The sequence below is a fragment of the Schistocerca americana genome, chromosome 3 (genome assembly GCF_021461395.2).
Source record: "Schistocerca americana isolate TAMUIC-IGC-003095 chromosome 3, iqSchAmer2.1, whole genome shotgun sequence".
In the NCBI taxonomy this organism is placed as follows: Eukaryota; Metazoa; Arthropoda; class Insecta; order Orthoptera; family Acrididae; genus Schistocerca; species Schistocerca americana.
This window is the reverse complement of record NC_060121.1, coordinates 520,424,201-520,451,893: the sequence shown is the minus strand read 5'-3', so window position 1 is coordinate 520,451,893 and position 27,693 is coordinate 520,424,201. Positions and strand designations below refer to the sequence as shown.

General features: G+C 37.7%; 1 protein-coding gene across 1 annotated transcript in view; it reads right to left on the bottom strand.

Moving 5' to 3' along the window:
- Positions 1–1,323: 1,323 nt before the first annotated feature.
- The window catches only part of LOC124606945, a 32,751-nt gene continuing 6,381 nt past the window's right edge, over positions 1,324–27,693 (bottom strand). Inside the window, exons 5-7 of the mRNA XM_047139068.1 lie at positions 22,221–22,497; positions 6,977–7,066; positions 1,324–2,893 (exon numbers count right to left, since the gene is read on the bottom strand). Of these exons, the coding sequence (XP_046995024.1) occupies positions 1,392–2,893; positions 6,977–7,066; positions 22,221–22,497 (1,869 nt within the window). The 3' untranslated portion in view covers positions 1,324–1,391. The remainder of the gene's footprint in view (positions 2,894–6,976; positions 7,067–22,220; positions 22,498–27,693) is intronic.

The following is a 27,693-nucleotide window of genomic DNA, read 5'->3' as shown; positions in this document are numbered from 1 at the left end:
TCACTGAATGGAGGGAAAGATGCATGTATTGCAAAACAGGTAAGGCCTTTTCCTCAAAGAGAGGCAGCTATAGGTTGTGAATGTCTATTCAATAATTTGCACATTCCTTGGATCAATAATCTGTAATAATCCACACCAAACTACTTGTTTTATGCAATGGTATAATATAATATTAAGATATCACTATTTACCGAGTGTAGAAGTCACAGAGCAGTGGACAGGGACATTATCTTAAGCTATTTGTCATGTAAGTCTGGTCACCAGTGATTTATTCTCATTACATATTATGTTAGTTATTGTGTGTGTGTGTGTGTGTGTGTGTGTGTGTGTGTGTGTGTGCGCGTGCGTGTGCGCGCGCACCCAATTTTCCAGATGTTATTCAATTCTCTGAGAATAACAGCTGATTCTGGCTTATATCCCCAAGTTTTCTTGTAAGCATGAGCTTACATAACATGAAGTTTCAGTACATCCACAAACAACATAAATATTATCCTATTAACAACAAACTACAAAAATAATTACTATATTGTGAGTAATTTATGAGCATATTTTCATTCTTGGGTGCAAAATGCACCACCAGTCCACTGCAGTATCTACAGCATATCAAGGTCATGCCAAGGAATTAAAAACACTTGCAGTGACAGGGGAAAACAGTAATTAATTTACAGAAGTGCACAAAAATGACAATGCAATATTACCTGGGATCCAATATTACTTAATGTCTTTGAGGCAGATGAAGCCAGAAACTACTGTATCACAAACTATTTCAACAAAATTTTTCACTAAATAAAAAATTAAACTCTTCAGTAATTTGAAGCTGTTATTTCAAACATGTCTGACAAACTGTGTTAATACTCCAATTAAGTGTGTGCAGACTGTCAATACTAATGTCCAACATTCCATTTAAATGCTGTTTTACTGTGTTGCACAATAAGAACAATTTACCTCCTCATCATATTCCTAACTGTAAACATAAAATAAAATTTTATCTAAAATATAGTGATAAAAGTACGGAGTTTACTGGAAAATATTCCAGTAAACGAAGACATTGACTGTTTTCCCTTAACTGATGCATAAATATGCACTTTACATAAAATTTGACATTGGGTATGACAATGAGTACCAGAACAGAGAGAAATTTCAATTTTATCTCAAATATTTAACCAAAGAAACTTGATGCATGACTGAACGGAAGACTGAAATAGTCTGAAGAAACATATATATATTAATAAAATTTATCCGCAACGAAAGAAGTTCAATTTTTCGTTTTACATTAGATAATATTAATTCTCTAATGCACATACATTTCAGTATAAATTTTAAGTCAATAGATTTTTCATAAATTTAAAAATGTATTGCACATACAAATAATGTAGAACATTCCGTAATGTTTATATTTTAGTAACCAGTGAGTTACTACTGACAGGCACAAGCTGCAGAACAGAGCCAACTTTAACAGCTGTGTACAGCTCTCCAGGAACCACATGTGGGAGCACAATTTTCTCCTCACCAGCTAGGCCAGAAGTACAATCAGCAGTCTGTAAGGAACTTTTATCTCCTTGCCTATTGTAACAGTGATCATCTGAGACAACAGACATATACTGTGAAAACTGTTTTTGATTTGCACTATAATTTCCTTGTTCCCCTGAATACGTTAGTGTTGTATATTGCTTATTGTCTACACTAGATTGGCCTACTACAGTGCCAGTCTCTTCTTGAACAAAGTCACATTTTACGTCAATGTTTGGACTTAAATGTAACCTGCTATGTCCATTTGTGTCATTTCCAGTTACCACACTGTAAGAACATTTGTTTTGAGCAACGAAAGAACTACGTTTGTTCACTTCACTGAAAAAATCCTTTGTCACAATGTGCGAGTCATTCTTAATATATGGTAATTTCCATTTTGGCTGGTACGGAATATAATCTGTATTTTTCGCAGCAACTGGTGGTGATTGCAGGAAAACTCTTTGCTCATTATTAATACCTTTCGGCAACAACTGCCGTTTGCTACTAAATGAATCACTCTTTCCAGGTATATTGATTAATCTTCTGCCATTTCTTAGCATTTCTTCTGTCAGTATTATACGGGGCTGGTTTACTGTCGGCATCACAATGGTCGATATGACAGGGGAAGAGGTAATTTTATTTTGATCATTGGTTACAAAGGAATCATTAGATGGGCATACGGCATCTGATGTTTTTATACAAGGATTGTCAACAATGTACAATCCATCTGTACAGCTGTTTGTTGGAGCTGTATACGGCACTAAGACTGAATGATTGAAGTTTGTAGCAGGCTGCACACAAGAGGCTTGTTGTGCCATTAATTCTGATTTTTGTGGTGCTGTAGTGAACGATTTATGGATGCTTGCACCATGTTCAGGAGAGTTGTGCTCCATACTGCTAATTTTATGCATACTCAGTGGTGCTACTTTAACCAATCTCCTTTTCACACATATCGATGTCTTACCAACACATGATTCTGAATGATGCCTGATCAGTTTATTTCCATGAGGCTCAGTTCCAATTTGACAACGATTCGTTACTTGGGAAACAGGATCAGTACATTGCACAATGGCCTCTTTCTCACAAGTCACTGCACCACCAACATGTGTGGCACCCACAATTGACTTAGACACACGACCTGCGCCAGTAGCCATGTAAGGAGTGAATACTCTACTTGTGTTATTCTGGTCCTCTGTCTGAACAGACTCGGCAGATGAAAGTCGAGTGGCTTTATTGTCAACTAAATGCAATGTAAGGACCGCCTCACCAAAGCATTCACCATCTGCACTGCTATCAACACCCGACTCCTGAAATTCCTGACATTCACTGAATGGCAACAACACAGAATCACTGTAGGTGCGTTTCAATTTGCGTTTTCCTCCATCTGTGAAACAATATGAAGAATAAAAATTAAATTAATGAATGAGACACACTGTGTGACAATGAAAAATTAATACACAGAAATAAAATTATACAGTTGTCTCAATATGTTACTGCAATGGTGTCAATGAATGAAAATGAGACATATCCCAAAAGGACAGTCAACATCCTGGAATGTTATAGTCAGATAGCACAAAAGTGGACATATTCTGAAAGATACCTCTGCCTGTATCTCAGCACTAATGTGCAATAAAGCTTTCCAGTATCTAGTGCAATCTAAACACTGTTACTCGGTGCAAACTAAAAGCAACTACTGTTTACAGTTCTGTCAGGTGGCAAGGAGGTGGGGGAGGAATGAGCAGGTGGCAACAAGGGATTGCACCTGTGGAAAAGACTAGACACAGACAATGCAACTGTAATTAAAGTCCAATAATACATGTTGTCTCCTCAAATCACCAACATTGCTGCATTACCTGCAGGGCATCAATTTGCAGGCAATTTACGAATAAACTAACTAAGTACAAAGGTCACAGCAACTGTGTGATCTCTACCTCATGTAGATAAGAAGTACATTGACAGAGCCCTTTAGGGAGACATCGTCACACACAGGAAGGAAAACATCACAGTGGCTCCAGCATGTGGCATGACAAAACGCCACGATTTCATTCCTATGGCTTCAAGCTTTCAAGAATCCACCCGAGGTGACACTGAAGCCTGTGTTTGTAGCAACTTCAATTAATCATTACCTTACTATGATATTTTTACACACAATATTTTTGTTCCCATTATGCACATTAAAACCATACCATGAAAACTACTGTTCAGGCTGCATCGACACTCATGGAATGTGAACAAGAGGTGATGACTGTTTCTGCCTGGAACTGCTTGCAGAGTAATGTGGAAAGCTATAATGTATATAGTACAGAGAGACCTGCTGACCCAGGTATTTATTCCTGGGCTGGTGAAACATGTCACTTGACAGCCTGCGTGTAGTTGGCTATACTGTGATTGTGAGGTTGCAATAGCTGCCATTGCACACACCCACAGCTCCAAAGTATACTTTTAAAATGTCAGCAACAATCATCATGTACAAAAGCAGTCACTTAATATATATGTAAGTACAACACAGTACATTTTTCTAACAATGGAGAGAATGACTGAGAAGAAGTGTTTTGTGGTATATGAAACCAAGAAATAAAAACACCCGAAGTTAATGAGAATGTCTATACAAAGTCATTATGAATTGTTACCGTAATAGCTGCATATAAAATGTCGTACAATAATGTAAACCTAAGCACACATCATCATAAAACACGCTATCCACAGTCGTAAAACGAAATAAAGCAAAAGATCCTTAGCCCACTCAGTTGCAGAGAGAAAGAATTAATTCACCAATTTATGACGTCAGTGTCACAATTCCACCCAGTTCTCCTTCACTATCATTGGAATTGGCACCTAAATCACCACCATCAAGAGAAATCATTAATTGTTCTTTCTCACTCTTATTTCTGTGTATAATCTGTGCTTCTCTTATGAGTTTACCAACATTGGTCTACTTCTTTCCTCCATGAGGTGGTGTCTACATTAGCAAAACGACATAGCAGCCTGTCCACTTCTGTTATTGTAAATGTCTTGTTATTCCTAATGTATGCCTTGACATCATTCCAGATCAGTTCAATTGAGTTTAAATGGCAATAGAAAGGCAGTAGCCTAATTACCATATGAATGGTGAGATGCATTGTCCAACACAAACACTGTCAGAACACTGAACTGGAGTAACAAAATTTTAAACCATGGCAGAAATCATGGGTGGTCCATATCCTCATGATAGTCGTAGGTTTTTCCAAGTTGAAAAACTGAAAGTTCTTCATCCACAAAACAGTTTGCAGAACCTGCATGGGCCACAATTAATTGGGATCCTCCTCCTGTTGGCCGATGGCAGCTGCTATTTGGAGTATCAACTGTCCACTAGCATTTATCAACTGATTCTCCAATGTTGATATCAGTTTCATCTAACCATGTAATTGTGTGTATATATCCTTTACTACAACATTGTGTAAAAAAAATGCTATGAGCTGCAAAGACATGGGCTTTTCTGAGTAACAGTTTTCATCCGTCTTACTTTTTAAAGCAAATGACAATACTTTCTAACATCGTTTTAAGTGGTGTTTTCTCCCCTGAGAGAAGTTCACATTTTTTTAAAGAAATTAGCAACTTTGCTATTGTGGAGTATTCTTCCCTGTTATAACATCTGTAAATGTGCTGATGAACTGCATTGGTGTGGAAAGAATCAAGATCAATTACTGGACAAGGCTGGGTTTTTTCCTTTTCCGGAATACTTAAAACCACACTATTTCTCCATAAGGGCTTAGTTAAACACTCTTTACCTCAGTACCACAAATTTTGAAATAGCAACCCTTTCCTTATAACTGTTCTTTGACCAACTCCTAGAGTTTTTGAGAAACGCTGTAAAATTTATCAGCAGGAATTGACATGTTGATGAACAGATAGAAATTCTTTTTCTTGCTCATAAAATTCTTGCACCCAAAGTCTGATTATCTAACAGCACTCCACAGTGCAACGGATTTTCACTTTGTGAATAACCATTTTGGTGACAGTGCCTTGTGTTCCTCACTTGTTTGTTAGTTATATCACCAACTTTACGGTGCTTGGGTAATGACATGTTTCAGTGGTCTGAGTATATTTACCAGACCAAGCAATTCTTACACCGAGATCAATGGACACAGACCTGATTTCCTCATAATACCATGCTCTTGGTTATACATTCTCGTTATTTCAATTGTTCACACTGGTTGCATTAGTGATTTCTCCATGCCAATCTCTATACGATGTTCCTACACTCTGCTGCTCATAGACTGGCCGCACAATGGGTCTTCCCTCTTCTGGCATTCAGCTCCCCAGTTTCCTGCCCTAGAACCATTCATTGGTCGGAATATGTGCATTGGTGCTGACATGACAGTTTAGTGGCACTGCCATGTCTGTGCAGATACACAAACAATAATAATAAGTTTTGGAAGAGCGACTTCATTATTTCAGCCTTATCTGTCATCTTCTGTTTTGGTGTCAGTATGGTCACTGAGGGAATGAATAGGCAATTTGGATCTGCTTACTGACATACAATCTTAAGACTTTTTGGTATGATTAGTTTGCAAAATCTTACACTTACATTCATAGAACACTTCTCGCATTGTTCTCTTGATGTTTGTTTTTCACTGTGTTTAGCTTATGCTTCTCTGATAGGCTTAAATCTGTGATGCTGCTCTCTTTGCTTTTGTAGTAACTTTCTACCATGGCTATTGAAATACAATGCTTATTTTCTATGCCTTGCTTGGCACATAGTTGTCTTAAGCTGCATTATACAATGCTTTTGAGTTTTATTCATCTACGCTAAACATATTTATCCTCCAAGCTGACCACCACTGGCCAGCCACAGCTTGGGAATAACTGATTTATCAAGTTCCAAGCTCATCAGTGGCCCACTGTACTCTGAAGTACTCTCTCCACAAAACCCCAACCTGACAAAGGACAGCAACTTTGTTTCATCAACAGATTTACCTGAAAATTCCAGGTTAATTCAAGCTGAAATTATAAATTTCTTGAAAATTTTTGTACATGAGAGTAAGTTTTGCTTTACTAGTTTTCATGGGAAGTTCGAAAAGCACTAGAGGCCTAAATATTCAATGTTGAGCTACAAAATGTGTTTTTAAATGTGAATCCATATTTATATTTCAAAAATGCGAAACTAATCTGTTTTTTCATTGATGACTTACTCAAACGCTATGCAACAAATTCTCTCTCTCTCTCTCTCTCTCTCTCTCTCTCATGTACGCACGCACATTGTTTCTGAAGCGGGATCAGTGTCATTTGTAACAGAATTCAATTATTTCCAATACAAGTAGCCACTCTTAGGCAGCATGTGTAATTAAGGCAACACAACAGACACATCCAATAAGCAGATGAATAAGTACTGATAAATCGCTTATATGATTCTCAAAGCACTATTCAGCAACAGCAATAGTGCTTGTTTAGTTATTAGAAATGACACCTCAAAGGCATCAGTCATTACCTATCATGATTTTAGCTCTCTCCTCTATACTAGGCACCACACGTTGTGATCGGAGAAGAGAATGTCGAGTTGGGTAGAGTGGATTTCTATCTGTAAAGAAAACCATATTTATAACATTAAAAGAACTGTGTAAACTGTACCATCTGGTGAGCAGTGGAATTAGCAAATATTATTATAGAACTATTTCAGCGAGTGCCAAATATCAGGGAAAAACATCAACACTACGCTTTTAAACTGCACATTTACATAGCAAAAATAATTAGAAGTGACACACACAAAAATAAAGAATGCGCACTAACACCTGAATGTTGACACTTCACATACATTCTTAGGTAAAGACAATAACCTACAGGGGATAGGCAAAATAACGTGAACAGTGATCACAATGGGATGTATGGATGGCAAGTAAGGCACGTTTTGTGCTGGACTGTGCGTGTTCAGTATGGACAAGGCATCAGTGCAGGTTGCTTACGAGTATTGCACATTTAATGTTTGCATTCAGAGGCCAAGGTTGATGTGCAATGAAAGACCTAACAGAGTTCCAAAGAGAGCAGATTGTGGGGGCATCAGTAACCAACACAGCCAACTTACAGAATATTTCAAGAGAAATTTTTTCAACACTCATGACAGCCTACACAAAACATGGAAAGACATAATTGAGTAAACATAATGGTGGGCACAAATTGCAACTAAATGATAGCGATCGCTGTACGCTAACATGAATTGCATCAAAATATTACAAAACTATGGCATCTTAAGTGATTGCAGAACTCAGCAGCCATCTCCGAGACCCCGTATCTATCGACACTGTCCACCAAAAACTCCATAAAGTAAATATCCATGGACGAGATGCTATACCGAAATCATTAGCGACGACAACCAACACAAAGAAGTGTAAAACGTGGTGTTAGGAGCATAAATCCTGGACGGTTGATCAGTGGAAACACGTCATATGACCTGACGAGTCAACGTTTTTGTTATTTCCAACTTCAGGCCGGGTTTATGTCTGGAGAATGCCAAAAGAAGCCTATGATCCTGATTGCTTCATTCCAAGGGTTAAGCATGGAGGTGGAAGTGAGTGTGCCGGCAGCCATACCATGGTATTCTGATGGTCCCATCATTATTATCAATGGCAGTGTTACAGCTAATGATTATGTGAACATTTTAGGTGACCTAGCGCGGTCCATGATTCAAATGTTTTTCTCCAAAAATGCCATATTTCAGGACGATAATGTACCCATTCACACAGCCAGGACAGTACAATTGTGGTATGAGGAGCATGCAACTGAACTGAATTGTCTTCCCTGATCACCACAGTCCCCGGACTTTAACATTATTGAACCCTTGTGGGTAGTATTGGAGCAAACATTTACGAAGAGTCAATGATGTGTACAAGAATAAAACAAAATGTCTACAACAAATGTGGATTAATCCTCAAGCAGGTGTGCTGTTGTAAAATGTACAACAGCAGCAGTTTTTATGCCTAATCAATGCCTAAATCTTGAGCTACTGCACCATTGCTGACATGTATTCCATAGCTGATGTTTTCTCGACAGTGTTAAAGTGGCTTCATTTCATTTGGTTAGCTTTGTCAGTTTGTTTTCTGAATTGAAAACAATGAGTTGCAGGCTTTGTTCCAGCAGTCAATGCCCAGAGAAAAGTGAACAAAAAAATTAACTATACTTGCTCGTTGTTTATAGATGCACATTAAACATTACTTTGGTTACACCGACATATGAATATATTTATTCATTTCATTTCTTTGATGTTTTGTTCAAATTCAAATCCAAAGAAATTGGCAAACTGCTCGGAGAAAGTGATGGTAAAGTCTATCCAGACTTTTCAGACTTTGAGGAAAATAAAGTAGATTTGAGTGATGAAAACACTGAATAGGACCATGGCAGTGAATTCGAACTTGAAGGTGAGGATGGTGATAATCTCTAAGAGAGAGCAGATGTACAAGTGTTCTTTATTGAAAAGACAAAGTTTCACTTTGGTGTACAAGCGAGTGTGCTAAAACATCAAACCCAAGAAAAAAACATTGTACAAATTCCACCAGATCCAAAGCGAAAGGTGAGGAGTATAACTGACGAAGTTAGTGCTTTTTCGAAAGTAATTGACCTTGACTTTATCAATAAATCGTAAACTATACAAATATGTATATAAATAAACAGCGAGACACACATCAATTCTTGCGCCAAAGAGGTAATAAAGTGACGAAATAATGGCTGTGTTTGTGATTTTTTTTAAGATGAAGAACAAAATCCCATCATGCTAATGCACTGGAACTCTGGGCAGCTGGTGGAACAGAATTGCTACTGCTTAGGACTGCAATGAGTTACAATAGGTTTCTATTTTTTTTATCTGTATGCGGTTTGGACAATATCGGTATCTAATGCTCCTCAAGACATAATTAAAAGATATGTGGTGCCCATAGAAAATTCTAACAGGAACCTTACAACTGACAACTGGTACACAAGCTATCCCCTTTCTGAATATTTTCTGCAGAATACTATCACTTGCATTGGTATAATGACAAAGAACAGACCTGAAATTCTTCCAGAATCCATCCCAAACAAAACAAAAAAATGGCAGTGCAATGTTTGTATTTCAGTAGGATAATACCTTAATTTCATATGTGCCTTGTAAAAACTGTGCTATCATACTTTAGTCTGTTGTGCATGACATGGCGACAGTGGATGAAGAAACACACAAACCTACAATCGTAATTGAGTACAACATGACAAAAGGTGGAGTTGACGTTATAGCTACAATCTGTGCCTGATATTCCATTTCAAGGAATTACAAGATGGCCATTGCCTACTTTTTCACTTTTCTGAACATTGCTGGAATTAAACTGGAAACAAAGTGTCTGTGAAAGGTGTTATGAAATCGAACGTATGTTAGAAAAACTGGCTAAATTGTTATTTAAAGAACTAAAAGAGCAGAACCTTTTGTTATAAATGTTGAAGATAGTGAATATGAACAGCTTTCTTCAATAAATATAATAGTTTAAGACAAGTTTGTTTTTACTGACAAATGACCATGTTGCAAATTTTAAAACGCGCCTGCTCATGTGACAACAGTGGGTGTGCCTGCTGGAGGGTTAAATATCAAATTTTGTGACACAAAGAAAGTTTGAAACCATTTATTTTCAGTTACTTGAGTTAAATTTAAGTTTTTAATATTCTTACTATAGGGCATAACTATCAGAAATATTTTTACTAACATTGGAACAGATTTGTTGCACCACAACAAAGGAAGCAGGTGACAAATTTAAAAATCCTCCATTTTCTGGTTATTAATGAAAGTTTGTTCCAAAAACTGAAATCTGTCAACCATAATTAAGATTCACTTTATCTAAATAGTCCTAGCTATTCGCATATAACATGCTGCAAAAGCATTTAATACACTTTTTAATAGCACATGAAGGAAACTGTGTATAGTTCACATATCCATGGGAGGTTTATATAACTTTTTGAAGTGTTTTGCTGACAGTGGCTAAAAAGTTGGGGTTGCTAGTTGGCAGTGAGTAGTTTTAACGCAAACCTAGTACAAAATATGTGAATATAACTGTGTTTTTCCAGTATTTACCGAAACAGACCACTGCCTGCAATTTATTCCAGTTTTTTTTTTTTATTTTATTTTGATATGAGAGACAGAGGGATATGTTTTGTATGGGAATAACAATAAAACCAGGTGAGTACCTCCTCCATCATGACCAGTGACTGTTAATGCTCAACTTATATGTAAAACTGTTTTTCCAAAACTAACCTCTTATGTAAATTTTATACTGGGATATATCTAAAAAGAAAGATGATGAAACTTACCAAACAAAAGCGCTGGCAGGTCGATAGACACACAAACAAACACAAACATACACACAAAATTCTAGCTTTCGCAACCAATGGTTGCCTCGTCAGGAAAGAGGGAAGGAGAAGGAAAGACAAAAGGATATGGGTTTTAAGGGAGAGGGTAAGGAGTCATTCCAATCCCGGGAGCGGAAAGACTTACCTTAGGGGGAAAAAAGGACAGGTATACACTCGCACACACACACATATCCATCCACACATACACAGACACAAGCAGACATGGGAGGTTTATATGTCTGCTTGTGTCTGTGTATGTGTGGATGGATATGTGTGTGTGTGCGAGTGTATACCTGTCCTTTTTTCCCCCTAAGGTAAGTCTTTCCGCTCCCGGGATTGGAATGACTCCTTACCCTCTCCCTTAAAACCCATATCCTTTTGTCTTTCCTTCTCCTTCCCTCTTTCCTGACGAGGCAACCATTGGTTGCGAAAGCTAGAATTTTGTGTGTATGTTTGTGTTTGTTTGTGTGTCTATCGACCTGCCAGCGCTTTTGTTTGGTAAGTTTCATCATCTTTCTTTTTAGATATATTTTTCCCACGTGGAATGTTTCCCTCTATTATATTTATACTGGGATATTATATAGACAGATTTTGTAATGGTCTAAATACAACTCAGGTTAATCCAGGTAAGCTTTATTCTAATACGATTTATGGGTAGACTCCAGTTTTAAGCATCTTAGGACAACCCATGTACTTGACTAAAAGTTGTAAGTGAGGAGTATCATCTTGTTCAAATAAGGTGTTAACCCTCTGACAGCTACGAATATGCTTGCCGCTTTGTGTTAAGCGTGGCTTTGTTAGCCCCATACACTGCTACCTGCACTGAGAGACAATGTTCCAACTGCTTCCTGTCAACCAGTTTTGCTGCACTGTGCATGATAATTTTGGTTGCCACTCTGGATTTTGCCAACTCGGATACAAGATACAGTTACTCTGACACCTTACGTTTTTCCACTCTGAGGTTCCTACAAAACGAATTACTGCGAAGACAAAATTGAAAAACAGAAAATTCAAGAGGGAATAATGAATTACAGCATAGACAAACGCACAGGTGTGTCAATATGGTTTCAGACCAAAGAAGTACGTCTTTAACATAGCTTTTAGTAGGATTGCAGAAGCCTATGACAAAAGCGGTGTGTCACTTTGGGTTCACCTCAGTAACTTAGTGTTCTTTCACAGTTACTATTCCATAATACCTCTACTTCTCCATTAATTCATAACTATAACAATTCAAGGAAAGGATGAATCTGTGATATCACTAATGCATCAGCAGCTGCTGAGGGCCACAGTAATTTCTTTTTTGCTCCATATTCATCGATTCTGTTTCATTAGACGCCTTCAATAATTTCATGTACAATAGCAAACTGAACACTTTGTCACAGGAGGAGGACACATTGACAAGTGATCCATCAAGAAGCAGTGTGATGTAATTTCTCTGTCTGATGTGCGCAGCACAACCATGTTACAAAAATTGTCAGCGAAGCACCTGAGCAGAAATGCCAGCTGCTATGAAATACTAATCATCTGATTTTAAGAAAATTATTTGGTTCAGAAATTTAATTATTGAACAACTTACAGCCTGATACCTTTGCTCAATCAAGGACTGAATTTCGTTTTGTTATTCATCTTAGTTACTTTGCCGCATCAAATTAGGTAAAGCATTGCACATTTTTTTTATAGAATTTTTCAGAGGCAAAAACAGACTGCATGGACTCTGCATATATTTCATTTCAGATCATTCACTGCTGTGTATGAAATGTAGCTAACACATCAAAATTGTAATTAAAGCTGACAGCAGTGCATGTGTGTCACCATTCTCGAGATTTGATTTTTATATATACAGTAGGGGTGCATGCAGTGCTCCTTCCATGTGCAATGTGGATCATGAGGTCTTGAAGCCCACGATGTTTCATAAAAAAGATTCAAGATACCTAAACAAGTTTTTTCTCCAAATGATAGCACACGAAAGAGATGCATATTTTGCCATATGATTGATACTCTAAACTTTGTTATCTATCAACGTATAAAAGTAACTTTAGTTTTTCTCAATGAAACAATTCACCTCTCAATACTTTGGCATTTCACTCATTAATATTTATTTTCTTTAAATGTCATCTTTCTTTCAACTGTTAGAATTTAATTTTTCAATTGCAATTTCGGCATTAAGCCATTTTCAAGCATACGATTTCAACTTATAGGTTTAATGCCAAAACTGCAATCCTAAAATAAGGTTCTGACAGCTGAAAGCAAGAAGAGGACATTTAAAAATTCATAGAATCTGTAGTCCCCTGTTACAAGAAAGTAATTAATATTTATGATATTCTATGTGGGCTAATCAGTTTTAATCACACCCCATTTTGTTGTACATCACAATATGCAATCACTAAGTAAGCATACATATTAATTATTTCAGTTTCCATCAAGATCCTATGTTTAATTACTGTCTATAGAAGGCTTTATGCCTACATGTAATGATATTGGCATGTCAACTAGTCTATCAACACTTTTGAAATAGTCTTTAGATGGAATTGTCTGGTTCTCTGCTTGTTATTGTTGTGGTCTTCAGTCCTCAGACTGGTCTGATGCAGCTCTCCATGCTACTCTATCCTGTGCAAGCTTCTTCATCTCCCAGTACTTACTGCAACCTACATCCTTCTGAATCTGTGTATTCATCTCTTGGTCTCCCCCTACGATTTTTACCCTCCACGCTGCCCTCCAATGCTAAATTTGTGATCCCTTGATGCTTCAGAACATGTCCTACCAACCGGTCCCTTCTTCTCAAGTTGTGCCACAAGCTCCTCTTCCCCCTAATTCTATACAATACCTCCTCATTAGTTATGTGATCTACCCATCTAATCTTCAGCATTCTTCTGTAGCACCACATTTTGAAAGCTTCTATTCTCTTCTTGTCCAAACTATTTATCATCCATGTTTCACTTTCATACATGGCTACACTCTATACAAATACTTTCAGAAACGACTTCCTGACATTTAAATCTATACTCGATGTTAACAAATCTCTCTTCTTCAGAAACGCTTTCCTTGCCATTGCCAGTCTACATTTTATATCCTCTCTACTCGACCATCATCAGTTATTTTGCTCCCCAAATAGCAAACCTCCTTTATTACTTTAAGTGTCTCATTTCCTAATCTAATTCGCTCAGCATCACCCAACTTAATTTGACTACATTCCATTATCCTCGTTTTGCTTTTGTTGATGTTCATCTTATACCCTCCTTTCAAGACACTGTCCATTCCATTCAACTGCTCTTCCAAGTCTTTTGCTGTCTCTAACAGAATTACATTGTCATCGGCGAACCTCAAAGTTTTTTTTTCTTCTCCATGGATTTTAATACCTACTCCAAATTTTTCTTTTGTTTCCTTTACTGCTTGCTCAACATACAGAATGAATAACATCGGGGAGAGGCTACAACCCTGTCTCTCTCCCTTCCCAATCACTGCTTCCCTTTCATGTCCCTCCACTCTTATAACTGCCATCTGGTTTCTGTACCAATTGTAAATAGCCTTTCGCTCTCTGTATTTTACCCCTCCCACCTTTAGAATTTGAAAGAGAGTATTACAGTCAACGCTGTCAAAAGCTTTCGTAAAGTCTACAAATGCTAGAAACGTAGGTTTGCCTCTCCTTAATCTTTCTTCTAAGATAAGTCGTAGGGTCAGTATTGCCTAACATGTCCCAACATTTCTACGGAGTCCAAACTGATCTTCCCCGAGGTCGGCTTCTACCTGTTTTTCCATTCGTCTGTAAAGAATCCGCGTTAGTATTTTGCAGCTGTGACTTATTAAACTGATAGTTCAGTAATTTTCACGTCTGTCAACACCTGCTTTCTTTGGGATTGGAATTTTATATTCTTCTTGAAGTCTGACAGTATTTCGCCTGTCTCATACATCTTGCTCACCAGATGGAAGAGTTTTGTCAGGACTGGCTCTCCCAAGGCCATCAGTAGTTCCAATGGAATGTTGTCTACTCCCGGGGCCGTGTTTCGACTCAGGTCTTTCAGTGCTCTGTCAAACTCTTCACGCAGTATTGTACCTCCCATTTTATCTTCATCTACTTCCTCTTCCATTTCCATAATATTGTCCTCAAGTATATCGCCCTTGTATAGACACTCTATATACTCCTTCCACCTTTCTGCTTTCCCTTCTTTGCTTAGAACTGGGTTTCCATCTGAGCTCTCGATGTTCTTACAAGTGACTCATTTCTCAAAAGGTCTCTAATTTTCCTGTAGGCAGTATCTATCCTACCCTTAGTGAGATAAGCCTCTACATCCTTACATTTGTCCTTTAGACATCCCTGCTTAGCCATTTTGCACTTCCTGTCGATCTCATTTTTGAGACTGTATTCCTTTTGCCTGCTTCATTTACTGTGTTTTTATATTTTCTCCTTTCACAATATTTCTTCTGCTACCCAAGGATTTCTACTAGCCCTCGTCTTTTTGCCTACTTGATCCTCTGCTGCCTTCACTACTTCATCCCTCAAAGCTACCCATTCTTCTTCTACTGTATTTCTTTCCCCCATTCGTGTCAATCGTTCCCTTATGCTCTCCCTGAAACTCTGTACAACCTCTGGTTTAGTCAGTTTATCCAGGTCCCATCTCCTTAAATTCCCACCTTTTTGCAGTTTCTTCAGTTTTAATCTACTGTTCATAACCAATAGATTGTGGTCAGAGTCCACATCTGCCCCTGGAAATGCCTTACAATTTAAAACCTGGTTCCTAAATCTCTGTCTTACCATTATATAACCTATTTGACACCTTCTAGTATCTCCAGGATTCTTCCATGTATAAAACCTTCTTTTATGATTCTTGAACCACATGTTAGCTACGATTAAGTTATGATCTGTAAAAAATTCTACTAGGCAGCTTCCTCTTTCATTTCTTACCCCCAATCCATATTCACCTAGTATGTTTCCTTCTCTCCCTTTTCCTACTCTCGAATTCCGGTCACCCACGACTATTAAATTTTCATCTCCCTTCACTACCTGAATAATTTCTTTTATCTCATCATACATTTCATCAATTTCTTCCTCATCTGCAGAGCTAGTTGGCATATGAACTTTTACTACTGTAGTAGTCATGGGCTGCGTGTCTATCTTGGCCACAATAATGCGTTCACTATGCTGTTTGCAGTAGCTTACCACCACTCCTATTTTTTTTATTCATTATTAAGCCTACTCTGCTGAAGTTCCTTTATCTTCTGATGTAAAGTAGTATAAGAGATAATTGCCTGTCACCATTTTCATAATTTCTTCCTCTGTACAACCACAATGGCATGCTGTTTTCTCAGTCAACAACAAAGGTGAAAACAGAAACCCAAACAATAGCACAGCAGCAAATGTACATAGGATGAACATTAGGAAACTACTGAGGACTTGGGGGCAAACTGCATATTAATGCCCTTGCCGACAATATTAATAATAACCTCAGACTTTTTGCAGGTGATGCAGTTATGTATAATGAGCACTGTCTCAAAGAAGTTGCATCTTGATAAGATTTCAAAGTGGTGCAATGATTGGCAACTTGCTTTAAATGTTCAGAAATGTAAAATTGTGCACTTCACAAAATGAAAAGAACTTGGTACCCTATAATTATAATATCAATGAGTCACAGTTGGAGTTGGAAAACCTGTACAAGTAACTGAACGTAACACTTTGTAGGGATATGAAACGAAATGGTCATTATGATCATTCAGTTTATTGACAGAATACTGGGTAAGTGCAGTCAGTCTACAAAGGAGCTTGTTTTCAAATCGCTTGTGCAACCCATTCTAGAATATTGCTGTATGGGACCCATATCAAATGTGTGCAATAGGGGATATTGAACATACACAGGGTGTTACAAAAAGGTACGGCCAAACTTTCAGGAAACATTCCTCACACACAAAGAAAGAAAATATGTTATATGGACATGTGTCCTGAAACGTTTACTTTCCATGTTAGAGCTCATTTTAGTTTCGTCAGTATAGCATGGAAATTAAGTGTTTCCGGACACATGTCCACATAACATCTTTTCTTTATTTGTGGGTGTGTGGAATATTTCCTGAAAGTTTGGCCGTACCTTTTTCTAACACCCTGTACAAAGAATGGCAGTGTGAATGGTCACAGGTTTGTTTTACCTGTGAGAGTGTCACAGAGATGCTGAAGAAACTAAACTGACAGGCTCATGAAGATGGATGTAAACTATCTCGGGAAAGTCTACTAACAAAGTCCCAACAATCGGCTTTAAATTATGGCTCTAGGAAAAAACAACAACCCCCTAAAAATCGCTCACACGGGGATTCTGAGGACAAGTTTAGAATAATTACATCATGCACAGAGTCATTCAATCTATCATTCTTACAGCACTCGACATGGAGCAGGAAGAAATCCAGTAACTGGTACAATGGGGTGTACCCTCAGCCACGCATTTCCCGGTGGTTTGCAGAGTATAGATGTATATGTAGATATTTGCTACTTTGACACTCTTTCTGCCTTGTGCGTTAACACGTCCGAAGTATACAGAGACATGAGTGGCCACCCATCTGATCGTGTTAGGAGCATGAAGATGTTAGCAAGTGGGCACACATATACACATCTACAGCACCTCATGGAATGAAAAATATCACGTACAGATGTGTACAAATCACCTGTGAAAGGTAGCAGCGGTGCAATGAAATCACCAGCCTACTGCAATTTTGAGGTACTTATTCTTTTCGAGGTATTTGTTATACATCTGATGTCTACTGCTTTGTGTAGCCCAACATTGATTTACCCATTCCTCTTTGACATCCTGTGAGTCTTCTAATGATGAACTCATGGCATATCCATGTTTCACAGCCCTAAGTTATTACCGGTAGTAAAAACTGGTCAAATTTTTCAGCTCAGCCAAGAACTTAAGACTTGAAACCTGAAAGTATCTTCTTCAAGCTTGTCAGCCCAATCTAATAGGTCAAAATATTTCTGGTTTTACGCCTCCTTTCCTATTTAAAAGTTGCCAAATTGCCAGATTCTTCAAAGCTAACTTAATGTCTATCCTTCATCGAGGTTATACTGACCAACAGACTTACGTATCAATGTAGGCAAGTGCTACTGTATGGCAAATATTGACAATATTCTCTGCTGTTGAATGGGGATCCTAATGGAACACAATAGAACATGTGCAAACACAATATTACATATCAGTAGATGGCTTCGTGAGAGCTTGGTTTTCATCACAGTTGTGAAATTTCGAACACATCAACAAACTGAAAAGTGAAAATATTGTACAAATCATGTAAGTACCAATAATGTAATAATGGGAAAACAAATTGCTGCAAAAGTTTGTATAATATACAACTGTTACAATTTACTACAAATTACGTTATACACAACACTAGTAGACTTCCTAAAATTATCAATGTTAAACCATTCCACACCTAAATACTGAATTAAATTAGGAGGAACCTATTCTGTATGAGGATATTCCTTTCAAAAGATCTAAGAAGGATGATCAAAGTAAGAATTTTTTGTGGCTCACACAAACATTGTAAGTGAGGTAAATTTCCATTAAAGAGGGAAACATTTTTGTTGTACCTTCATGGTTGATAAACTTGATTATTCTAAGGATTATACAAAGAATTTTAACAATGGACAGCATAAAATTAATTGGTAACAGCTTTCTGAATCTGTCAATGTGTTGACTGTGACTGAAAATGGAGGAAACCAAGTATTATGCTATTATTAAACATTTTCATTTGACAGGTTGGACTGCTGCACATCAAAACAAAATTGGATGAAATTCAAGTGGACTCTGCACCATCATTGAAGACCATTTACTTTTGGATAAATAAATTTAAATGTGGTCGGACAATCACTGAAGACTAAGCATGCTCTGGCTGCCAACAGAGGTCACCACAAAGGAAACCACAGACCAACTCCATGATATGGTAATGCAAGACCATTGAGTAAAAATTCATGAGAATACCGAGACTGCAGGCATCTCTAGTAAGTGAGTGCATAGTAAGCTGCACAGAGAACAGGCTAAGAAGAAGCTGTGTGTAAGGTGAATGCCGCAACTGCTCACTGTTGACAAAACGCGCATCCAGCACAACATTTCCACGCAATCTCTGGCGATGTTTAATCATAATACGGAAGACTTTTTGTGATCATTTGTAACTGTAGATGAAACCTGTATTCATCATTACACACCAGAGTTAATACAGCAGTCAAAACAATGGACAAAGACTGTTGAAAGTGCACCAGATGAGACAAAGACCATTTTGGCAGCTGGTAAGGTGATGGCCACTGATTTTTTGGGGTTCCCAAGGAATAACCTCCACAGATCACTTGGGAAAAGCAGAACTATAACTGGACTCTATTATGCTTCACTGTTGGATCTTTTAAACTTGAGTTAGCCAAAAAAAGACCAAGGTTAATACGCACAAATGTACTCTTTCATCAGGATAATGCACAATCTCACACATCATAGATAATAATGGTCAAAATGCATAAACTGAGCTTTGAATTGGTACCTCATCCACCCTAATTGTTGGACATAGCTCTAAGTGACTTCTTCCTGTTCTGTAACTTGAAACTTTGGCTTGCTGAGAAGAAATTTTCATCAAATGAGGACATGAGTGGCACTCAACGAGTATTTGAAATAACATGTTTTTCCAATGGAATGAAAAAGCTGAATGATCACTATTATATATGTATATATGCTTCAAAGGACACTATGTCAATGAGTAAGACGAGTTGTTTATGGAACAGACTTTCTTTTACCAGACTTATCAGGTCAACGGAGTCATCTGATCCCACCCACAGGCACGTAAGGGTCTTGTGGTGTGTGACATCATAAGGGTGCGGAGTTCAGTTTATGAGTGAGTTGTGTTTGTAGATGTCATCTTGTTGCAGCTGGTGGTGTCCTCGAGTGATGTGTGTATGGCCGCATGTTATGTGGTGTATTGGGTTCATTTGGGTGTCGGTGCTTGAGGTGTGCATTTATCGGTTGTGACTGTTACAGAAGAATGGAAATTGGTTTCATTGAGTTAAGAATGAAGTTTCTGTTATTGCGGTGTTGTTTGCTGTTTGTCGCGTGGTAAGTCATTTAATTCAATTTGAGGCTTCTTTTATTAGGTATGGATATGACTTCCAAGTTTAATAGTGCATGTCTGCGGGCTGAAATGGGGGACATATTGCCCGTCATTCAGTTTCTGCAACTTTTTGGGCTTGGGGCAAGACAGTGAAATGCAGTGTATGCAAGCAAAATATGGGGTTGGCCCGAGTTTCTGCATCTCGGACCAGGGACTGTTGGTGTTTTTTTTTTTTTTCCTTCTTCTGGGGGGGAGGGGAGAAGGTTGGGGGGGGGGGGGGGGGTGGGTGGGTTGGTAGGTTGTGAGTTTGTTTTGTGTGTGTGTGTGTGTGTGTGTGTGTGTGTGTGTGTGTGTGTGTTTTATGATGTTCGGTGTGGTTTAAATGTGTTGTTGGGTCAGTGTTATTTACTGCATGCATTGGTGGTTGATGTTTTGGTATCGGCACTTGTGGCTGATTTATGTATCTTAGGGGAAGTACTCGATCTGGATTTTATTGGTACTGTCAGCTGTATTTGAGCTATATAGGTCATAGGAAGTGCCCAATTCCAATGTGTCATCGTAGCTGTGTGTGTTTTGGTATCTAGAGCTGCTGCTGACCTATATAGGTCAAGGGAAGTGTCCAATTCCAATTATTTGTTATTTTAGGTGTTGGTTTTTGTGATATCGATAGTTGCCGTGCGATTATAATTTTTGGAGCAGTTGGTTTTCATTTTGTGGTATCAACAATTGCAGTTGAGCTATTTAAGTAAAGGGAAGTGATCAATTCATGTCGATATTGTGAGTGTAGCAGAATTTGGGAATTTTGTGGTGTTTTTATGTCGTCATCTTGTGTGGTTTGGGATCATAGTGTGTGTCCGTATGTGTTTATATTTCCACCCAAAGGCCCCCAATTTCCTGCGCTGATCCCGTTAGTTTATATTTTTGGAGAGAGGTGTGTTTGTTGTTTTTATATGTATTTTCATGTTTGCTGTCGTGTTTATGTATTGACGTCATAGACACCATATTGGAGACATTGAGAATGGTCGTTTCTGCCATATTGGTGACGTCATGGGTCAAAGCAGACAGTTGGAATCGGATGCATCGGTAATACAGACTTATCAAACCACCATCGTACATCAAGATACATATCAGCCATATCCAGTCAATGAAAGAAGATGGCACGAACAATAAAATATCACTGGGTAGAACTTATAATTGGAACTTTCTGGCAAATGTGACCTCCAACAAATTGAAAACAAGAAATCTGCTTATATATGTTAATAAATATGAAAAAAGTGTTCATTTAGTCAAATTTTTAATACTTTCTACACTAGCATTCCAAAGATTAACCCTGTAGCAACTCCAACTCAAACCAGGAAATCAGAGTACTCACAAGACTCATCTTCCATTTGTGGCAGCTAACAATGCAAATTTTACTTGTAGAGTGATGTACAGTACTGTGCATCAGAAATTGACATTAATGACAAATACAAACCATCTAACAATATGGTTGAAAATTTAATGATTTGAACCAGAGATGGTAATTTTATGGAAGGACACTTTGAAAACATGTGCCTCATTAACTTACTCATTGACCTACCAATCTGTAATCGAAAAGACTGCCATTGTTTTCCTATTCTTCTCCTGAGATCAGATAATGTCTATCTTCAGAAAGTACTACAAGAAAAACCAAAGACCCATTAATTCAGTCGCTCTCATGGGGTACCAAAGAAACTGAAAATTAAACACCAAGGAAAAGCTTTTCAAATGAGTTGAAAAAAAATGATGTCCTGCTGCAATAAACAAATTTTTTTATGGGCAGGTCTTCCACTTACAGGATAAGAAAATTCCCTGTTATAGCTGATCTGCACAATGATGGTACAAATTCTGTACATTTTAAAAGGCATACATAATGTTTAGACCATATTTTGCCCAATATGGTCCACAAATGGTTGACAGATTGATTAGGCGTAAACCATTAGAAGTCCAGAAATGCCCTCCAACATATTTCCGAACACTCAATGTTCTCAGGTGTAAGGACAGCTGGGCTTATTCCAGCTCATTTACGTACAAAGTTATTGAACAGCGTTTGCCCTGATGAAGCATTCCCAAAATCATCCCTGCAAGTTAAAAATTGACTTATGTATATAAATTAATGGTTGTATTTCACTGGTTGCTATAATAATATCCAACAGGTAAATATGTTATGCACTGGCAATGTAAACTGAAAGAACATTATAAAAATGTGTACTTTTAATATTAACAGAAAATTCAAATCAGTCAACACGTAACACCCATACAACACATATTTTAAGAGTGTAATAACTTGCCTAACGATGTTAGATGCTTCAAGGGCTCAACTTTAGGTCCACAGTAGGTGAAAGCTGGCTTCCGTACAGAATCTGAACAATGCACTTTCTGGATAAGTTTCAGGGAACTTAAAACATTTGCAATATCATATAAACGTCGCGCTTTTGCTTTTAGCTGCGTGCTCCCCATTCCCATTCCCACATGTAATGGAATAACATCCTCCATGTCACTTGCAGTTTCAGATTCCGATCCAGCCAACACAACTCTAGCAGCCACTTCCAAATTCACAAGGTCACCCTGCAGAATACATTACATATAATTTTAGATATACAAGAGACATCTGACCAATTTACCAAATAAAAACTGTATGTAACACATTATCGATTAGCAGTGGTTGCACAGTCACGATATGCAAGACAAAATAAAACCCGCTATATTCTTATATAAACCTTACAATCCAGTTCCCAATCCAAGTATTTTTTTACAGAATTCCACAATACATTATAATTATCTGTAAATTGCCAGATTCAATTTAAAGTGGGCAGCAGTGGATTTATTTATGAATTTTTTGTGCATAAAAAGACACCGGCAAAAATGATACACACAAATAAGCAATAAATAGGTTATGTTAAAAGCAAAACAATGTTTATCTTCATTCCTGCTTACTTCCACAAAGGATTTTTGCCCAACATAATATCACTGATACCTTTAAGATATTAGCCCTACAGTTTGAAAAATCTTTTATATGAAACTGTCATTTTTGCACATCTAAGTCTCATTCAAAATTTAAAATACTTCAATGAAAACTGCTATATATCTTATTAAGTCAAAGAAACTGCTACATATACTTCCATGTAATTCACATTTCAGTTAGAAACTAAATGACTAACACTAACCACTAGTGCAGAAACACACACAGTTCAAGTGTTACTCAGACATTTCTCACACATTGTAATTTATGTTTAACACATCTGATTCTCTTTGATAAAGTTTCTCTTATTAAATGAACAACTCCTGAAATGCTTGGAACAGTGGTTAGATTGTGGTGTCTATTTGACACTGAACTAAGTAAGAGACTGAGCAACATCTCAGTTACACAAAGATACAGAAGAAAATCAGCTATAGGCCCACCACAGAAATTATTCTTGCCCTTCCCTGAAGTGATCAAGGGAAACTAGAAAATCCTTAACCAGAATGGCCTGAAAGGGATTTGAACCACCTCTCCCTGGCCCCCTCTACCCCAAATTAAAGAACAGTGTCTATCAGTTCATCACCTTGCTAGATACAAATACCAAATATAAATTACAAACCTTTCAATTAATACAGTGATACAGTACATTACTGCAACACATTTAGAAGAGAAGCAGGACTAAAAAGCCAAGATGGAATGAAACTTTTGAAATGCATGCTATTTCTGTTACAGTACAGTATGTTGGCAGCACTGAAATAGCACATTTTTCATCTGTTTTCTTTGTTGAAAGCAATGGAGCACTTCATTATGGAACAGCGCGTTGGCATAGTGAAAACTTACAAATGTAGGAAATGTATTCGCAATTGCGAATGTGGACAACCATTAGCTGTATAATAGAATGACAACAATGAAAATTTGTGCCGGACCACGACTTGAACCCAGACTTCCCACTAATTGCAAATGGTCGCCTTAACATTAGGCTTTTGAGCACATTCGACGGCCAAACCGAAACTTCCACATGTCAACCATATGCCTACAAAGCTTCACTTGTACATTCATTATTATGTATATTCCTGTGCAGGGGAGACATTTTAACTGAAAGTCACTTGCCCAGTGTCGACAAATAAATACAATACTGCAGTACCTGTGTTGTTCAGAATTACAATGCAGTGTTCCTTCGGACATGTATTTCGTAAGAGCTGTAGTTGCCACATTGCCTGTTCCCTTGAACATGCCTGCATGTGCGAAAGATCATTGCATCAAAATTCTGTACAACACAGGCACTACAACACTGCATTACAGATGTGGTGAATGTTGTACAGAGGCTGTTTGCACACTCTGTGGAATTTTTGGTCAACATAATGCACCAAACAAGTTGACTGTGTTGAGACCACTTGCTAAATTTCAGAAAACTGCTTTGGTTGTGGACATTGCACTCTTTAAGCATATTCATTAATAATTGTTCTTCAGAAAACATCGCCATTGTGAATAAGTCCAATGAAATCTATTCAATGGCAGTCACAGTACTTGGAGATTCCCAGAACCAGCATGCAAAGAATTGTGAAAGAAGAACTGGATCTTTGAAACTATAAAATTTAACTTACAGAAGAATGGAAGTTAAAGAATGACGAAAGTGCTGAGCATTTGTCCAATGGGTGCCTGTAAAACAAAGAGCAGACAACAATTTTATCAAAAAGAATAATATTCACTGATGAGGACACTTTCTGTTGAATTGCTTAGTGACAAGCAAAATGGAGGATTTGGAGCACAGAAAACTCTGCAATTAATTATCGAAAAGCCATTACTTGTTAAAAGCAAGCGGTTTCCTGGCCGGGTATTTCTTGCAACAGTAACATGACTAGGCCATCTAGATCTTACAATGTGACACCATGTGATTTCTTTCTGTGGGAGTATTTGAAATCTTTGGTGTATTCCAACAAACCAAGATTACTTCTAGAGATCAAGGCTGAGATTCGACACGTAATTTCAGACCTTGAGGTGCTAGTATACCGTAAAGTTATAGAAAATTTCATCAAAATAACAACAGTGTGCCTGCAGTCATGGAGGGCATTTGAGTAAGATCATATTGCATGCATAATTGCAAGTAGCATACAGTGCAATAATGTATAAATTACTTAATGTCACGAATAAACTTTTATGTTATTAGGCACTATAGAGTTTTTTTCTTTACAAGAGAAATTTGTATGTAATAAAAAACTAGCTTAAATTTATCGAGAAAATGGTGGCAAAGCCTAGTACCTCTAAAAAGGAAATCACAATGGCTTCGTACAAAGTATCTGTGACTACTTCTCAGAAGTTTGGATTGCTACTAAGCTGATGATACATTACAAGCTCAAAGGAACAGTTCAAGAGTTGTAATGGACAGCTAAGCCCACTTGCACTTAGTAGCTGAAGGAACTTGCTTCCGAAAATCACATAAGAATGTTTAGACAGGTACTACTGAAGAAAGTTCGGAAAAACATTATTTTCATCTCTGTTGTGTATTGCACATACAAGCCACAAAACAAGAGGGATTATGTTCCAGAGGCGGAAACAGGAAGATTAAAGTTTAAAGGATTCATAGAGATCCTAGAAAGCTTTGGTCAAAGCTCAGTGTGCAACCATCTTTTCATTGTGCCTGTCCAACTCTGTATGTCATCTGTAAGGTGATTAGCTTTCTATCCTTTTCATAACTGTTGATATTCCAACCTGGATTTTCCACAGTTTTACTTTCAAATATTGGTACGTAGTCTGCACGAACTTCAGTTGTAGCCCAAGTAGCTGTATAAACTTCAATACAAATTTTGTTGACAGAGTACATTATTCCCTCCAACTTCTTTGCCTTCGCGTGCCACTGTCAAATTCAGAAGGCCAACACTTGAAGTGTACGTCACAAGATGGCAAGGAATTTTACTGGGGAATGGTGGGTTGGGAAAACTAGAGAGAGAATGAGACAATATTCCAGGGTGCAATTACCTTGCTCCTTGTCTCTGTCCAAAATACACATTGCAGTTGTTCTCCAGCATCTAGAACAATGTGAGCAAACATCCCGTGCAGCCATAGCACTTAGTTCTCTTGAAACGTTTTTATACACAGAACACTATTGCTTGTTATCATTATGTTCATGGTGTATACTTTATGTCATTTATAATGAACATCAGAGAAACCAAAAGGTTGTTAATAAATGTGGACTAACATAAAAATCAACACCATCTGCGCACTCCAAAGTGCACACTACAGAAGCAGGTGGGAGAATGTCACTACTGACTGGTGCATCATAAAGCAGGGTACACGTTTTGCTACTGTGCAACTCACCACCAACTGCCAACTAACATGCACACTACTGAACAAATGTGTTACTACATCTGGAACAAACTTTCAAGAAGTGTAACAAAAATCATACTAGCTGACAATGATAAAACTTCTTCCCCTTTTGCATAAATTTACAACACAAGTAGCATTTGCTTATGTGACAATTCTTACTGTCAGTTCAAGTCCATCTGAGCAGACATATTTTTATGTACTTGCAGTGTAATTAATGTCCATGGATACAGTGAGGTAAATTCCTTGTGGTCATATTGAAAGAAGTAAATAAATAAAATATGTGGTTGCCAAAGAGCCAGGACCACAAAAATTATTTCAAATTTGTGTTGTTCTATCACCATGCAGTGACATGTAATAATGAATTTCTCTATTGTGACTGCAATTCACCCATCACTCTCCTCAAAGATATTTCCAATTCTGCGGAAAACCAAAAGAACAAACCCTACACAGCAGCCAATGGAAGCTCCAAACAGCAAACTCTCCATCAAGTTTGCAGACAGACATAAGCAACGGCAATGAACCTGACATCCCATTCACATGTTTCTTCAGAAAGCTAGGATGGAGAGTTAATTTTTCCACTGGTATGGCTTAGTGTTTGTGATGTTGAATGCACATAAAGTACACATATTTCTAGAATGCCATGGGATAGCATGATAATGAATGAAAGTTGACAAACTGCTTTCCATGCACGACTGGGCAGAACGCTGGGACAGCCCTAAAGAGGAACATGGAAAATCGACTATCAGGTTCATATGGTGATGAAAGGTAACAAAGGCAACTGTGTGGAGCAGAAACAAGTTGAACACAGTGAAGAGACAAAAAAGAGAAAAAGAAGGGAGATAATGTTTAACAAACCATTGTCAATTAGTTTATATGAGACTGGAGAAGGGCAGATGGAAAATAAGGCCATGTCCTTTTACAAGGAAATATCATGGTATTTGTCTTCAAATTCTGAGTATGAGTGGTTTCTGCCTGACAACACCATTTTATTAATTAATTTTAAAGTACCAGTGGCTTCGGCATGAAACCATTGATGCTACTGCAAGACAGAGACATCTAGTGATACACTGAGGTAGTTCTAAGAAAATGTAATACATTGAAGCAGTTACAGCACTCAAAGCAATAGGTTGAGCAGAGATTGTGCCACAAGACCGTAAGAGATGGTGGCATTTTTTTCCAGTGATCATACTGAGGAGATCAGTGACAGTGTAAGTGTATTCAAGTTAGTGTAACAAATTCGAGTTCATATAACTGCTGTTAGGAGAGGTTTCTAAATGAATCCACTGGAGCTGTATGTACTTCTAACATAAATGCACTACATTTCAGCCCACTTTTGCCTGTTATTTAGGACTATAATATGTTTTAAGCATTATGACTTTACGGAAGTTTCGAGATGTGGGAAAACTGTATTCCCTGTGGTTCCAAATTGGAACTACAACTTCAAAAAAATTATTGTTTACTTTTTGCTAATTTTTTCC